This window comes from Ixodes scapularis, unplaced genomic scaffold (assembly GCF_016920785.2).
Source record: "Ixodes scapularis isolate PalLabHiFi unplaced genomic scaffold, ASM1692078v2 PGA_scaffold2__306_contigs__length_199485367, whole genome shotgun sequence".
Taxonomy (NCBI): domain Eukaryota; kingdom Metazoa; phylum Arthropoda; class Arachnida; order Ixodida; family Ixodidae; genus Ixodes; species Ixodes scapularis.
The window spans coordinates 134,949,880-134,967,441 of record NW_024609857.1 but is presented as its reverse complement, the minus strand read 5'-3'; the positions used below and the strand labels follow the sequence as shown (position 1 = coordinate 134,967,441).

Genomic DNA, 17,562 nt, shown 5'->3' with positions numbered 1-17,562 from the left:
TGAGTTCGGCGACTGCTTTGCGACGACTTCGAGGGTGCGCCAGACCACAGTTGCGAAACACCGCATCATTACCAACGACGACGCGCTCCCTGTGCATCGGCCGCCGTACCGGGTCTCCCCAAAGGAACGAGAGGCCATTCATGAACAAGTACAGGAGATGCTCAACGACGACATCATTCAGCCTTCGAGCAGCCCGTGGGCCTCTCCAGTCGTGCTTGTGAAGAAGAAAGACGGAACGCTTCGATTCTGCGTTGACTACCGGCGGCTCAACGCGGTCACCAAGAAAGACGTGTATCCGCTCCCCCGCATCGACGACACGCTGGACCGGCTGCGCCACTCCCGATACTTTTCGTCGATGGACCTTAAGAGTGGCTACTGGCAGATCGAAGTCGACGAACGAGACCGAGAAAAGACTGCCTTCGTCACGCCCGACGGGCTGTTTGAGTTCAAGGTAATGCCCTTCGGACTGTGCACGGCGCCGGCAACGTTCCAACGTGTCATGGACACCGTCCTGGCAGGCCTCAAGTGGCAGAGCTGTCTCGTTTACCTCGATGACGTCGTGGTATTCTCGGCCAACTTCGACGAGCATTTACGACGCCTTCGGGCCGTTTTAGAGGCAATCAGGACCGCAGGACTCACCCTCAAGCCGACGAAGTGCCGGTTTGCCTACGGAGAACTGAAGTTCCTGGGCCACGTGGTGAGCAACGAAGGTGTAAGTCCTGACCCTGAGAAGACTCGCGCTGTAGCGGCCTTTCCACCGCCCACCGACAAAACTGCCGTCCGAAGATTCCTTGGACTTTGCGCATACTACCGGCGATTCGTTCAGGGTTTCGCCAAGCTTTCTGCGCCGCTAACGCACCTTACGAAAGACGCCGTGAACTTCGACTGGGGTGAAGAACAACAACAGGCATTCGACGAACTAAAGCGACGGCTCCAGTCACCACCGATTCTCGGCCACTTCGACCAATCAGCCGAAACGGAGGTCCACACGGACGCCAGTAATACAGGACTCGGAGCGGTACTGGTCCAACGACAAGACGGTGCGGAGCGCGTGATCGCATACGCTAGCCGGACGCTGTCGAACGCGGAACGCAATTATTCAACGACCGAGAAGGAATGTCTGGCCGTCGTCTGGGCCATCACGAAATTCCGCCCATACCTGTACGGGACTCCTTTTCGGGTGGTCACCGACCACCATTCGCTGTGTTGGTTAGCGAGCCTGAAGAACCCATCGGGACGCCTCGCTCGATGGAGCCTACGACTGCAAGAGTACGACGTAACCGTGGTCTACAAGTCAGGCCGAAAACACAGCGACGCCGACTGCCTGTCCAGAGCCCCTGTCGAGTCAGCTGCCGGATGTGCCAAGGACGACGACGACGACCACTTTCTTGGCGCGGTGAGCATTCACGGCATGGCAGCGCTCCAGCGGGACGATCCTGAGCTGCGTGCATTGATCGACCACTTGGAGGGACGAGGGGGTACGATTCCCCGAGCCTTCTCACGTGACCTGCCAAGATTCGCCGTCCGGAGAGGTATCCTCTATAAAGAAAACTTCGGGGACAACAACTCGACGTGGCTCCTGGTCATTCCTGCTAGTCTTCGAGAAGAGATCTTCCAAGCCTGTCACGACGACCCAACATCTGGTCACCTTGGCTACAGTAGGACTCTTGCACGGATCCGGGAAGAATACTACTGGCCCAAGCTCCCGAAAACTGTCCACCTCTACGTCCGTTCGTGCCACGAATGCCAACGACGCAAGAAACCACCGACGAAGCCGGCAGGTCTCCTGCAACCGATCGCGCCCCCGACTGCACCATTCCAGCAGGTTGGAATGGATCTTCTCGGACCTTTCCCACCGTCGACGCAGGGAAACCGGTGGATAATCGTGGCAACTGATTATCTCACCAGGTACGCCGAGACAAAAGCACTTCCGTCGGGGACCGCCGTGGAAGTAGCCAAGTTCTTCGTGGAGTCTATCGTCCTCCGACACGGCGCTCCCCAAGTCCTGATTACGGACCGAGGATCCTCGTTCATGGCGCAACTGACACAAGAGATACTCCACCTGAGCCACACCGACCACCGCCGGACCACGGCATACCACCCGCAGACAAACGGGCTGACGGAGCGACTAAACAAGACCATCGCCGACATGATTTCGATGTACGTGGACGTGGAACACAAGACGTGGGATGAAGTGTTGCCCTACGTCACGTTTGCGTACAACACGGCGATTCAAGAAACTACCGGCATTACACCCTTTCAGCTGGTGCACGGCAGAAAGGTGACGACGATGCTCGACGCCATGCTGCCCCACGACCCGACGGACGACGGCACTGACGACGCCCAGCTGGTCACCCAACGAGCAGAAGAAGTACGCCAGCTAGCCCGTCTTCGAATTAAGGACCAGCAACGTGTGGACGCTGGCCGGTACAACCTTCGCCGCCGCGACGTGGAGTTCCAGCCCGGAGACAGGGTATGGGTGTGGACGCCCATTCGCCGCCGCGGCCTCAGCGAGAAACTGTTAAAACGCTACTTCGGACCCTACAAGGTCATCCGCCGCCTTGGGGACTTGAACTACGAGGTGCTCCCCGACGGAACTCGCCCATCAAGACGCCGCCAGCCACGACCCGAAGTCGTCCACGTAGTTCGACTCAAGCCGTTCTACGCGCGTTAAGATTGTGAAACTGCATGTTTGTTTTGTTTCGCCGTAATTGTTTTAGCCATTTCCGTTTTCCTTTCGTTTTGCATCGGGGCGATGCACTTTTAAAGGGGGAATAATGCCACCCGCAGAGCCGAGAAGGCAACGCTCGGTCACGGTCTTCTAGAAGATTCCCGGTCATTCTCGCAGCAGACTTAACTTTCCCTCTGCTTTGTTATTCTCGAAAGTGCCAGTTCATCCTCGCCCCGAGAGCGCGACGCTCGAACCTTCCTTGCCGAACTTTCGAGATAGTGACGCACGGTAGATAAGCAACTGCCCGCGACCTTGTCGAGTCAGTCTCAGTCTCGCTAGCGCTCTGTAGTGCCGCCGAATCGCCGCCCGCTTTTCTGCTGCCTCGACGCTCTTCCGTTACTTATTTTTGTTTGGCACAAGTTCGCCCATTAAACCTTTATTTTCAGTTTACTCTTTTCTTTCTCGTCCCCTTAATTCGTGACAATACGAAGCACAGACGTGCCGGTGAGTGGCTTTCGGTTCTCGACGCAACGCTGTCAAACGCTAGTGTCTGAACAGGCCTTGTTTGAAGCATTTTTTTATCGAGTTTGCTCGATGAAATGTGCCAAATGAACCAGAGAAGGCGAATCATGTACCTCGAGACAGAGAAATAGTGAAATACACGGACATGATCCCAGATATCTGTGTGCGTTTGTCCTGTCCGGCCTCAGTCGTGGTGTTCAATGCTTCATACTTCACTGCACTTGAAAGCAACAAAATTGGGTTCGACAGGCGCCCAAGTTCGGCGGAACCGAGGAGGCCATTTGCAACTGATCTGCACGCAGAACTGACTGATCACACCTTTATTAAGAGCACGCTCTTTACTGAACCGCACAATAAAAGATGACGAGAGTATCTCGTCCGGCGAACATTCGAGTCAACTCACGCCTGTGCGTAGCTTCCTGTGCTTTTCTAGAGATTTGGTTAAATTCCTCGAGCACGACGCCAGCTGCCAGCTGTTTACTGCTGTACATGGTAAAATCCGCGACGGAACCAAAAAGGACAACCGCGATACTTTTTATCTGCCTCGGGTTTTAGCAGGTGCCTACCAAGGTGGCCTGTACTTCTTTGTTTTCTGCCAGTTTAGGCGAACTGAGCCACACGCTTGTTTCGACTAGAGCACTATATAGCTCCTTCGGAGCAGAGTAGCGCAATCTAGAACGCCGCCTCTCGGCGACTAGCGGCGAACGCCCGGAGGTTCCAACTGCGGTCAGAAATGCATGGAGAACGTGAGACAATCGCTGTTTTTTCAATATTGTGGGGATGTACGAAGTGGCAATTGTTTTTGACATAATAATGGAACATTTTAGAATAATTTGCGCTAAGTTTTGTGCCCCGCAAGGACCTGACTTTTTTTTTTAAAAAATTGCTTGAGCGGCATCTTGCAGCAGACGACACTGCGACGTCACACCATTCACTTGACCCGCTCCATCCAACCCGAAAAGCCCATCTCCGCTGCCAGCAAAAATCGTCTGCTTCAAACGCCATTGCCTTGGAAATTGCCTTCTCAAACTTTGCACACGCATCCGATATTATTAAAACTTTGATAAAGTGTTTAGTGCTTTACTAACTTCACGGCAGACTAGTTTTGAAAAGTGTGAACTCGCCGTTCATTTTTTAATCAGCCGTGTTGTATCGATCTCCATGTATTCTCCCATAGGGCGGGCCGCCTCCTGGAACCCTGAGTACCACGTGACTCGCGCCGAGTCGCTCTGTCGGCCATGTTGTCGGCAAAACACGGGGTTCAAAGGATTGCGCTACTCTGCTCCGTAGGAGCTATATAGTGCTCTAGTTTCGACCGGTTCAAATTTGAATAAATGATAACCAACGCACAAAGAAAACCAGTTTCAAGTACTTTTTGAGATTTTTGAAGTGACTTTTACTATTGAACGACTGCATGCACTTGAATGTTCAATTCAAGAGTTTATAAAACGTGACTACCCCATGCTTGTCACCTGCCAACAGGGTGCTAACTCTCAATGGCTCGAGCCCAGGGGGTAGTTAAGTAGCCTGTGGGGTTGTTACAGCCGTCAAAACGCACGATGACGAGGGGGGGTGCTCACTTTTTCTTAGAGTGTACATCCCCGGTGACGTACTCGACCTGTTGAAACTTCCCATTGGACCACGAATATCCGAGGGACATTCGGTTTAGATCCAAACGTCCATGACCCCAACGACCGAAACGGGACGTCCAAGGGACCAACGCGGGACGTGTATTTCAGGTTATAAAGAACGTCCATTTTCTGTGCTCCTGTGGATGTCCTCTCGATGTCCACTTTGGAATTTGCCCGATAGATCCCGGGCATGATATCCTCTGGACGTCCATGGTAACACAACATATATCACTTCGGTTAGCAGGTCTATATAGTGCATTAGAAAAGCTAGAACAGCACTGAGCAACCAGAAATGCCCCAAGTTTCCAAAACTAGCGAAAAGACAGCGAGTGTGCAGGCAAGCTGGTGGTAGCTAGCCAATCGTGTCGGATAAAGCCTATGCGCTCGCAGCATGCAGTCTCAGGTGTGGAAGTTGCCTCCCATGGCTTTACCTTCGGCCTTCAGATTTTCCTACCCTAAACTAGATCCGAAACGGGAGCACAGCGCCACCGAGATGTAGTCACAGCTTTTATTGTGCATCCGAGAAGTTTTGTAATTTGTTACTCGACTTCATTGTGTTTCGAGGCGAGAGAGAGACGAGACAGCAAGGAGCAAGTCACGCACCGCTCGGAACGAACTTTTATATATAAAAAAAAAGCAAACCAGTGTGGCCACATACCAGGAAAGTGGATTGAAGAGCTCGTAGGAGAACGAACGGCTACACGATACGCGCTTCGCTTCCACCGCACAGGCTAGAGCGCCAACGGCGCCATACTGGACGATGGGATGGAGCGCGACTGCTGCGCCGCAACCAAGGAGGTTATAAGTACTAGAAAGACACGTTGCGATATTGGTGAAGCCTAGTCATAAAAAGTTTAAACGATTTTGTGCCCAGCGTGACCGCAGATTTCTCTGGCGATTGGTGCGCGTGATATGTCACGTGTTAGATGGATGTTTGATTGTAGAAGGACTCCTTGCAGGCTTGCGCGCGCTCCGTCCGGTAGGTTTTATCAGATCGAAGGCTAGACTGTGGTGTATTTTAGTACCCCATAGCAAGACGAAGGCTAGCTACGGTCACGTGATCTGGTCACGTTGGCATGGTAAGTAAGGAGAGTAAGGAGGAAAATGAGAAAGAGGCGAGGCGTCAAGGGAGCACGGCCGACTTCATGCCCTCTCCTACCCTTCTATTCGCCTTGCCTCTCCTACCCTTCTATCCTCCTTGGCCGCGACTCGGTCAACTCGGTTCTGAAACGAAGCTTGGCAGTTGGTCTAATAATGTTGGTTTCGGTCAACGATGACAATTTTGTTACACAAAATATTGCCCAAATTTTGTAACTGATTAATTTAATGGTGATGCGCCGTGTTTTCATCCCGTGTGTTTTTGTTTTGTTTTTGGAGTTATTTGCTGGAGAGGCTGCTAGATCGCCATCGTCATCAATCCTGTTTTTCTGGCTCCTCTGCAGCTAGTGCGCGCGCGAACGTTTTGGCGGGTTTTCCACTTGGTTTCGTCCTCTCGGAGATAAGGCGTGGGTACCTCATTGTATTCATTTAGTCCGATATGTATCCTATTTACGTACGAATTCGGCTATATCGCCATTGTGCACTGAGGCATGCCGTAGCGTAGTAGCCCGCGTTGACTGTGAGTACTGTGCCACCATGCCTGGATCACGGCCGGCATACGCCTGTGATAAAGCCTCCCGAGAAACAAGAACTTTAGCGCTTCTTGAGCATGCCAGCAAGGACATACAGGAGGCCGAGTGCAACCCAAGTGAACGTCGTCTCGAGCAGGAGCACGCCTGCCGCTGCTGAACATGCCCGCGGATCCCCGATTGGGCGAATTGTTCCCGTCGATGGTGCCTCGAGTGCTGACTCGCCCGCATATCATCTCTACCGCCAAGACCCCAGGCACGAAGGGGCAGGTTACGACCAAGGCCGTTCGTTTGCCGAGTTAGCTGAAGGCGGCCCGCCAAGTTTACATGATTCCGAAGGCAACGGGGATAGTGCTAGAGAAGGCACAAACGCGCTCTGCGAATTCCAGGATTCTTTGCTGGATTGGGCTGTAGAGAGTCGGATTAAAAGAAGGCCACTGACGGCTCTCCTCAAGATATTAAGCAGCATGGCGAGATGCTCAACAAGCTCTGCGCAATCCTTCCAGTCCACGCAGTTATTGCACACCCGTCCCTCGTCGAACAAGCGTTGAACACACTACCTGACCTCCTGGCCTTCGAGAAAGAGTTGGATGAAGAGAAGGCTCCACGTCTTGTAAGTATTTTACTTTAGTACTGCTATACAGCTGTGTGGCTGCTTAAAGGGTAACTTGGCTTAATTTCAGTTTAAGAGAACACTGCAGTTGTCTTTTGCATCATATTGAAAACCACATGACATAATCCCCTGAAACGTTCATTAGACATTGTACATAGAGAAATGTTTGATGGGTATGCAGCTGTTGTTCGGTTTCTATTGAGCAGCTGACCATTCAGCCAAGTGAGGTAAAATTGGAGGCGCTTAATTAAAAGCAAAAGATGCCAGAGCGAAATGGTCAGCGATGACGCAGAGTTCTGCAGAGGCTGCTGAAGAAAGAAGACGGGTGACCCTCGCTAGAACAGTTCCCATTTCTGCCGCGAGAAGGCGAGCAACGAACTGGAGGCGCAAATAGCAGGCAACGTGCGGTGCAGTGAAGAGCTCCGTCAGTAGTGCTGTATTTGCGTGGCCAACACTGCAGTAGTTGTGTTCGAGACATTTTACCACAAATATATTTTTCACATAATCATACCTGGGTTATGCCATGCTTCCTTGAATTAAGTTACATTCACTCCAAATATCCCATGGTGTATTTTTATGCAAGCTCATGAGCTCAAGCAACTCGGGGGCAAGACTGCAAGCAAGGCCACGAAGCGGATGCTGACGCATCTGCTAACTGATGAGCTAGCTGCACAGTTCTCGTGGATCGGAAGAAAGGGAAAACTCAACTTTTCAGTTTTAAAGACTGCCGCTGCAACTACTGGTAAGCCAGAAACCTGAGAAAGTGACTATTTCGACGTCAAACAAATCTAATCTAAAGGTTTACTTTTAGATGTACGACATCACTTCTAAAAAGCTCAAAAATATTTTTTTTATTATTTGGCCATCTTTTATGTAAATAGTCGCTTACTTATTTTGACAGCAAGAAAGAAGCCAAGTTTGTATTGTTTACCAGCTTTCCTGTGAATATGAAAATATTTTTTAGCTATTTTCATCTCAGATATTGAAGTAATCATTGCTGAATGTTTACCTCCTTTTATTGTACTTACAAGGACAATGGCAAAAGATATGGGCCTCTCGAGCCAGTCACAGTGCCTGGGAAGACATTTTCTCTTGAGTTGGACCCCTCTGGGAAACACGGAGACAAAAACAAAAATCCCTCGCACTGCTCTTCCCTCACTTGAGTAATTTTGTCTTTTTACCAGGTTAGCATGAAATTGACCTGGTTTATGTCTCGCATATTTCTGTACATTGAATCCTTAGATACTTTGCCCATTTTGATTAACTTGTGTGGCCTGTCATTTTTTTGTGAGATGCACATTTTTCAAGCAGAAGCAAGTTAGACGCTAGAAAGCATAAAGTCGATCTTGCAGTGTATGGCAACGCTGGCTTGTGCTGTGGATGAGCAATGTAGCCAGTGCGGTATGGCTATGGTGCCCGGGACGCGTCTCTAACTGGTAAGTGGTAAGAAGTGACAACCGCAAAGCAAGCATTTCATGCTGTTAATTGTCACCAATCCGGCAGTTGGTGGAGGAAATACCAGAACACCAATGTATGTAAGGATTTCTGCTGTTGCGACATTTCGAACCGTGTCTGGATAGTTTTTGTCAGCTGACTGTCTGCTGAGCGAACTGCAACAGGCGTTTGCCGCAGCTCCTGCTGTGCCACCGCCAGGGTAGCAACAGGTAACAACATGAAGATGTATGATGCTACAAGCCGGAACACGAAAAGCCAAAAATAAAACTCGATAAGCACACTCGGTGAAGATGCGTTCCAGGCACCGTAGTATGGCTGCTAGGCTGGGTGTTTCTTAAAGGGCCCCTGAAAAGAAAAAAAGTTTTTTAAAAACAGTCTGGTTGGGACACGCGTGTCAAAAAATTAATTTTACGCGAAAAAAAAAATTTTTTAGAGCAAAATTGACCGCGCCAGACGCAATTTAGTCGGCAGTCACCTCCTTTCCACCTTTTTCTCTCTCGGCATTTTGGGCGCGTGGAGGAGAGGTACACCCCGCCTCTTCGTAGTGGATCGGCTTGGCTACTTTCCCGGCTTGGCTGCGCCCCGCACGAGAGCCATTGCTACTTCCTGGCCGTGTTCCAAAATTTACTCGATCTTACCCCAGGGTAAGAGTTTTGTACCCTTGGCGTTCTAAAACCTACCCGCGTACAGCGTTTTTCAATCTGTGCTGTCACGTGATACGACCCGCCGGAATAACTCGGATCCATTTGGAGATTTGGAACACAGCCCCTGTGTCTGCCGGTCGCACGACGTAGCGCGTCGTATCGTGCACGTATCGTGGTCCCACAGTACATACTCGTCGCGATGGACCCCGACCTGAAGCGTCGGTTGCTTTAACCCTTCAACGCTGCCAGCAGCTGGGCCTTCGCCCGTACGAGGACGCGCCTCGCCAGCCGGAAGGCGTCCGCTCCGATCGCCGCGAGACAACCGCTCGCGAGGGGGCACCCACTTCGCTGCGGAAGGCGGCGAAGCGGGTGCCTCGACGAGTTCGTCCGAGCCGCACGACCCTTCAAGCCACCGCGAGGACACGCAGTGGTGACTCATTTTTTTATTAAACGTTGAGTGCGGTGCCGCGTGCCTTCACTAAACTCTTTACGGGAACCGATATCTAAAAAAAAAAAAATTGGCACTGGCGCTCGCCAGAAAACATACAAAAGATGGGGTAAACGGGACACACGAATCACGCAAAGAAGAGCAGGAAAACAAAACCTGTCACACCGCGCCACTTCCTAAGTACTTACGATGACTAACTAACACAAGCAACAAGCCCTCTTCAGAAGGTTTTCACATATAAACTCGATAAAACTATAAAACCACCCGAGGTACGCGAGACGCGTTACAACGACGGCGACCATGACAGAAAACAAAATGGCGAAGCGTTTGTTTGTTGTTTTGTTGTAGTATCCGAACGGAAGTTACGATTTTGTAAAACGTTTGTAAGCAATTGCGACAATCATTCAGTGGATTGTTTCTTAAACCTAAAAATGTGTAATTCAAAAGGCGATCTCAAGAGATCACGAAGATTTTATAACCAACATCTAAGCTGTCACTCATTATATTGGCCAATGAGAAGCCGATTTGAATGACCATGGTTACCAATGAGAAGCCGAGCTGAATGACCTGGAATTAGCGCGCAAAATTTCAAATAAATCTCTCGCCGTCAATATTGCTCTAAAAAAATGTTTTTTCGCGTAAAATTCATTTTTCGACACACGTGTCCCAACCAGACTGTTTAAAAAAAAACTTTTTTTTTCTTTTCAGGGGCCCTTTAAGTGCACCAAGCAGAAGTTCTTGCTCAAGCGCATGCTAGTATGTTTCTTACCCTAATGGGAATGGGGACGGCTAAGGACTCGACTCAGGATCCGTGGGTTCTGCCGAGCAAATGTTTGCTCCATGTGCTCTGAGCTGCCTTGCACTAAAATGATTGACCACTGATCCCCTTTCTTTTTTCAAGCATATTTGGGTATCGTGTTGTTAGTCATATGCACTAATCTGGTTTCAGATGCTGCAAACATGTTGCCAGGAGGTAAAGATGCCATCGAGGACACAATCAAGTCTTGGCTTCGGCACGCCCCTCAAAGGGCCAAGGGCCAAAGGTGCAAAGCACCTCAAGCGGACCAGACTGAAGGTACACTTTTCATGCATGTGTAGCCATAGGGCTTTGAAAATGTTGCTTTTATGAGGCCAGTGCAAGATAAATATGATACCGTAAAATACCGAGCATCTGCCCACTCAATACTAAGCACCCACCCCAAAATTTGGCAACATCTGAAAAAGAATTCACAGTACACACTGTGGGTTAGCTACGGTCGGGTCCGTCCATTGACTGCCTCTTGGATCCGTTGGACGAGAGACTCCACCAAAACAGTTGTGGAATTCTTAAAGATCTATCAGTGAGACGGTGGACTTTAGCATCAGAAGGTCTATGTGACCGTTGGGTTTAATGGTAAAAAGAACAACACCCTCATCTTCATCTTTCTAAAGTCTCTATCGGTATTTCAATTCCTCGTGCCTTCTTCTTTCTTCTCTTCGACTTCCTCAACATCCTCCCGAGCAAGCAAAGCTGAATGGATTTCAAGTAGATGCAGCTTTTGAACTGGTCTTCGATAAACGTTTCCATCTTTGTCTCTGACGAGACATGCTCTAACGCACCCATCTGTTCCAGCGTAGACTTCTGTAACTCGGGCGAGCTTCCAAAAATATCTTGGACATTTTTTGTCCTCTAACAGGACTACGTCATCAACTTTCAACGAAGCAGCCTTGACATTTGGGTATTGATGAGCCGATGGCAGTTGCACGATATACTCTTTACTCCACCGATTCCAAAAGTGGTCCATAATCAGTTGTCTTTACCTCAGCCTCCGAGTGGATTCCCTGTGAGTCATGGTCTTGGGAAGCTGAGAGTTTGAGCCGACTTCCGAAAGAGCAATGAGACTTTGTCCAATCAGAAAATGAGCTGGACTGACAGGTGTCGGCTCTTTGAGGTTGGAGTAAGCGCATGTTAATGGTCGGGAATTAATAATGGCTTCTGTTTCTACAAGCACCGTTGCTAGCTCTTCAAACTTGAGACTGCTTCTTCCCAAAACTTTCCTTAAAACTACCTTTACTGAGCGAACTAACCTCTCCCACCATCCTCCCCACCAGGGAGCGCTTTCAACAATAAATTTCCATCTAATTCTCCGTTCAGCAAGGTATGACGATAAGTCCGGATGACTCAGGGAGTTCCAAATTACCCTTAGGTCAGCCGACGCCACCTTGAAGGAAGTAGCATTGTCAGAGTATATTGTACTTGGTATTCCCCTTCGGGAAATGAACCTTCGAAATGCGAGAAGAAACGCTTCCGTGGAGAGGTCGCTCGAGAGCTCCAGATGGACAGGTCTTGTTGTCGCGCACGTAAACAAGACAATATACGCCATAGAGCTGCTAGTTCCTGCACTCGCTGCCTTCACAAATAAAGGTCCTGCGAAGTCAATGCCTGAGATCTCAAACGGCTTTGTAACATTCACTCGTTCCGCTGGAAGGGGAGCGAACGGTACAAGTGTAGGCTTCGTGCGAAACCTCGAACATAGAAGACAGTTTCGGATAGTCTTCTTAATTACCTGTCGTGCTCGAGGTATCCAAAATCGCTGTCGGAGGGTGGCCATGGTGCTAGATACTCCTTCATGACCGACTTGATAATGAGCATCCATAATAATCAGCTCAGTCAGACGATGATCGTTCGGTAATATGATCGGCTGTGTCACGGAGCAAGGGGCATTGAATTGTTGCAGCCGTCCCGTTACCTTGAGCGTATTATCATGGTCCAGAAATGGATGCAGATCCGAAAGAGGAGAGGCCGGCTCAATGTCCTGATTGCTAGAAAGCAACTGAATCTCCCTTGAGAGGGCCTGTCCTTGAGCTTATTTTATCCAACATTGTTCTGCTGCAGCATATTCTACGGCCTCCGATTGGCCGACTTGTCTATTTTCTTTAGAACTGCTGTTACGCGCAAACCTCATCACCCAGGCTGTTATTCTAAGCACCTTTTGATACCCATTGTACTTCTTTAGATCAAAAAGTGCGGCCGTTTCTTGACCATCTGTTTGCAGGTACACCTGGGTCGGTTTCAACTCATCTGTTTCGAGCTCATTGAGTTCCCCTAATTGAGGTGGGGTTTCCGGCCAGTCATCTGCTCCAGAAATGAGCCATTTCGGCCCTTCCCACCACAGACAGCTATCGCGAAGAATCGATGGAGATTCTCCTCTTGTCAGCAGGTCTGCTGGGTTAGTGTCTCCCGGGCAATGTCTCCATTTCTCTGGCACGCTCTCAGTTTGAATTTCTAGAACGCGGTGTTTGACAAATGGCTTCCACCTGCTCGCCGGACCTCTTATCCAACTTAGCACAACTGTCGAGTCGGTCCACATGGTGTATGTTTCTTTAAGCTCTGTGTACGTACAACCTAGGTATTCCAGCAGCCTCGTTCCAATTGTGGCTCCCATGAGCTCCAATCGTGGCAAAGACAATACCTTAAGAGGCGCCACTCTTGACTTTGCGGTAACTACGGTAGTCCCAACGTGCCCGCTGTTATCTTCGATTCTTAGATAGGCGCACGCTCCATATGCCTGTGTGCTGGCGTCCACGAATATGTGCAACTGTACTTCTTTAAACGGTGTTTTTGTCTATTCTTAATGTGCCTTGGCACATGTACTGCGTAGATGTTAGGAATGTCTCAGCACCAGTCGGACCATTCGACATATAGTTCCTCAGGTATTTCTTCATCCCAGTTCACTCCCAGTTTCCATAGTTTCTGGAAAAGGAGCTTAGCTCGTATAGTGAAAGGGGCAATGAATCCCATGGGATCAAATATTCTTGACGCAGCTTGCAGAATGGTACGCTTGGTGTCCAATTTTGTCTGAAGGAACGATGTAAGAGAGTCCACCGAAAACTTGAAACTGTCACTGTCCTTGTCCCAAATCATCCCCAGCACCTTGGAGATTCTGGACAGCTTAAGGTTCCTGTCTGCCGGTACCGCATCTGCTTCCGCTTCGTTCATCATGTGCTGCACGCGCTTGTCGTTAGAGGCCCATTTTCTCAAGTTCATGCCCGCAGCCTTCATGATAGAGTTAGACGTCTCGTATAGCGTAATCGCTTCTTCGACCGTGTCGGCACCCATCAAAATGTCATCGACATAAAAAGAGCTCCTTATTTTTTCAGCAATGTTCTTTGTAGCAGCCACATTTTTTAGGTGGTGTTGAATTGTCCCAGACAATAGAAAAGGACTGGAGGATACCCCGAAAGGGACTCTGGTCATTCGCCATTCCTGTAAGCTTTCTAAATCAAATGGCCCGGTGGGCTCATTGGCAAACCACAGGAATCTGACCGCATCACGGTCTTTTTGACTGATTTTTATCTGAAGGAAAGCCTTTTCAATGTCAGCTGTCAAGGCGATCGCGTACCATCTGAACCGAAGAGGGATCTGGAGGATGTCTGGATTCAGGTTTGGTCCATTTTCCAGGCTGTCATTAAGAGACTTGCATCCTTTTGCATGTGACGAAGCGTCGAAGACTACTCGTAGCTTTGTGGTTGTAGACTCCTCCCGGACAACTTCTCGGTGTGGCATGTAATGGATGCGTTTGTTGTTATCACCTTCCAAGTCGGATGGTACCACTTCCGCATGACCTAACTTTATGTACTGACGGATGGTGGTGTCGTACCGATGAAGTAAGCCCTCTTTGGATGAAAGTCGTCTGAGAAGCGAACGCAAGCGTGAGACTGCTATGTCTCGATTGTTCTGCAAAAGCTCTGCGCAATCCTCCTTCCAAGGAAACGCTACTTCGTACCGTTGGCCATCTTTGACTATGTTGTCTTCAAAATATGCGCAGAGGCTTAGATTGTCGTCCGCAGCTTCCTTAGCCGAAATTCCCATGGCACCCAGCACCCAGAAGGCTTTTAGTAATTCGGATGTAATTTCATCCTCTGTCAAAGTTTGGGTGTTCAGTACACATACCATCAAAGTCGATGCGGACGTCAAGATTCCTTTTGGTATAGACGTTCCCTGCAAAGTCCAACCTATTTTCGTGTTGACCGCCACCAGCCCCTCGCTTTCCTTACATCTCACGACCTCTCCTGTGAGGATTTTCCAAACTTGGTCGGATCCAATAAGTAAGCTAATTCCCGGCGTAACTTGCACTTCTGGAACCACTGTGTCATCTGCTAGATTTCTATTTTGCAGGCGTAAGAACTCTACAAAACTGTCCTCAGAAATTTGCGCTGCAATGTCCTGGCAAATAACCGGAATGGTTACCGCTTCGATTAAGCACTCGCTATCGTCAAATTGACTCTTGAGGCGGACCTCCACTACATTGCTATGTTCAAGCTCCTTGCTGGTAGTGCTGCCAAACGTGTTCAGTTTAAGCTTCGTCTTCCGCAGAATCTTGAGATTCAATCGCTGCGCCAAGTCTTCTTGAATAAATGATCGCTGACTGCCTCCGTCCAGAATTCCCCTTATATATCGGCCGGTGTCCTTGTTGATGACCCATGCTTTAAATGTCTGTAGGTGGACTCGATCTCCGATTGTCCGTTGACACGAGTCATCTCTCTTTTCATACGCCTTAGACGAAGACACACAGGCGACTGCTCCTTCTTTTGTTCGTGTGTTTGACGGGTCACACATAGTGACGGCATGTCGACCACCGCATGATGAGCAAATCAATCTTTTTCGGCAATCCCTAGCACGATGCCCTTTTGTAGTACACCGGAAGCAAACTCCCATCTCTTCCTAACATCTTCTTTTTGTTGTATAGCGTCTCCTGAGCATCGCAAAATTGTGTCTCGTGCTTCTTCGAGTGACAAAAAAAAGGCATTCCCCTGGCACTGAAGGTGCCGCACTATGGAGCGCTGATGCCGCCGGCTGGGACTGGTCCGTCGTTTCGTCTGTTTGCTCCTTGCCTCGAGCTGCGGGGTGGCCGCTTAGCTCTCTGCTTTCTACTTCGATGCGGAGGAAACTGAGAATCTCATTGAGATTCGAAGCGGTAGTGGATGTCTCTGATGCGGAACCGTCGCCCTGCATCACATTTGCGCTGCTTGAGAGCTTGTAGCTGACTTGCCGATGATATTGCACGACGATGTCATATGGCATTGCCTTCATCAGAATGTCGCTGAGGATTGCCGCAAAACTTGCAGTTGTAACATCTAGGGCGTTGAGGCAACGTATGTTCAGCTGCGTTGAATCATAAAGCTTGCGAAGACCCCGGGTGTCAACCGAAGGTCGAATCTGAGGAAGGTTTCGCAGTGCTGATAGGTGCTCCTGCTCTATTCTTTTGGGATCTCCGAAGCGCTGTTTCAGGAGTTCAATAGCATCTGGATAGCACCGCTCGGTCGTCGGTAACCCGGCAATTGCCGATGCTGCATCGCCTGCGAGGTAGCGTCGTAAGTAATGGAACTTGTCAGTTGTAGACAATGCCCGACTTGAGTAGATTGTTCCATCAAATTGCTCCCAGAAAGTGCGCCAGTGGCTGATGTCGCCTTTAAAAATGGTTATGTCCAGTTTCGGCGTTCTTGGGCCACTCACTGGGGTGATACTTTCAGAAGCGCCTTGTAATGGGGCCGTTGTAGGAGGAACAGGGTTACGTCTGGTGATCTCCAGGTGTTCGATCTTGTATCGCAGCTCTGCGACAACCCTGATGGCGTGGTCTTGGTATTCGGCTACCGAAGCGTGCTCATTTTCCAGCTCCGTGATTGGCAATAGTGGCTCCAGCTCCTCGTTGATGCGGTCTAGCTCGATGTTGCTGGCAGACAGCCGATCCTTGACCGCGTGGAGCCTGCCTAAGTCTGTCTGTGGATCGTTCAAGATCGTTTCGGCGTCGTTAATAAGCCGCGTGTTCTGGGCTCGCCGGGCTGAACGCTTGGCTTTCAACCGATCCATGGCTATTTGTGAGCTCAGTGGACAGCTGATGCCGTTTCCAACCTTGTAGATCTCTAAGCCGAAGAGTTTATCTTCGCGTTACTTCTCCCGGTCGTAATGCTTCCGTCGTTTGGCTATTTGTGATCAATACGATTCCCGTTTCACTCGCCTTCGCAACGTCTTGTTCAGCACGATACGATGACTTGAAGCTCAATTCCCGGGTTTCGGCACCATGTGGAATTCTTAAAGATCTATCAGTGAGACGGTGGACTTTAGCATCAAAAGGTCTATGTGACCGTTGGGTTTAATGGTAAAAAGAACAACACCCTCATCTTCATCTTTCTAAAGTCTCTATCGGTATTTCGATTCCTCGTGCCTTCTTCTTTCTTCTCTTCGACTTCCTCAACAACAGTGAATCCATTTTCGACGTGTTTATTGACTCAAATGCCAACATGCTTCGCTCTAGGTCAGTGAAAGTCTGGGCGCTGGCTCAATTGCCAGTATCACCCGGTCGGTTTCCCGCGCTGCCGCAATAGACAGATTCACAAGAAGTTGGAAGCCCACAAAGAAAAACTGAGTTCAATAGAGCAAGAGCTTCCGCCGACTGCAGCCCCCGGCCCAGGTTTGGGGCCGGCTTATATAGCCTTTCGGGAAATGGACGCGCCTCGGGGAGGCCGGTAGAATTTTAGCCCGGAAACGGGACGCGTCCACAATCACTCCCAAGGGTGCGCCGGCGGCACTTTCACCCTACGAGGGCGATGGGAGAGCCGTCTCTTTCGGGGAATACGGCCTCGAATCCTCGCATCTGGGAAGCCGTCGCTATAATTGCGACGACCCCCATGGCCTGCACGTGGCTAGGGCCTAGGTAGGGCAGAGAAACCTAGTGATTTCCACAACACATAAGAACAATTGATGACCTAACAAGCGCCCATTCCCCAATTTTTTGCAATTATCTCCTTATTTTGAGTGGGCGCTTGCTCGGACTTTTATGGTAATTCATCATCCCATTGATTACTACAACCATATTGCTTTCAAGGGGCCCTCCGGAGCGTTCTGCGATGATCTATTTATGGCGGTGACTCAATCTACAGGCCCTAAGGATCCTAAAAATCATAAAATTA

General features: G+C 49.7%; 2 protein-coding genes across 2 annotated transcripts; one reads left to right on the top strand and one right to left on the bottom strand.

Annotated features, from left to right (window-relative positions):
- Positions 1 to 6,614: 6,614 nt before the first annotated feature.
- LOC115324801 lies at positions 6,615 to 10,710 on the top strand. The gene is made up of 4 exons (XM_040222554.1): positions 6,615 to 6,750; positions 6,908 to 7,069; positions 7,649 to 7,807; positions 10,562 to 10,710. Exons 1-4 carry the CDS (start codon positions 6,615 to 6,617, stop codon positions 10,708 to 10,710), a joined length of 606 nt encoding a protein of 201 aa, XP_040078488.1.
- A 4,606-nt stretch (positions 10,711 to 15,316) lies between these two features.
- LOC120850125 lies at positions 15,317 to 16,462 on the bottom strand. Its single transcript, XM_040222511.1, has one exon. The coding sequence runs from the start codon at positions 16,460 to 16,462 to the stop codon at positions 15,317 to 15,319; it is 1,146 nt and encodes a 381-aa protein (XP_040078445.1).
- Positions 16,463 to 17,562: the final 1,100 nt, after the last annotated feature.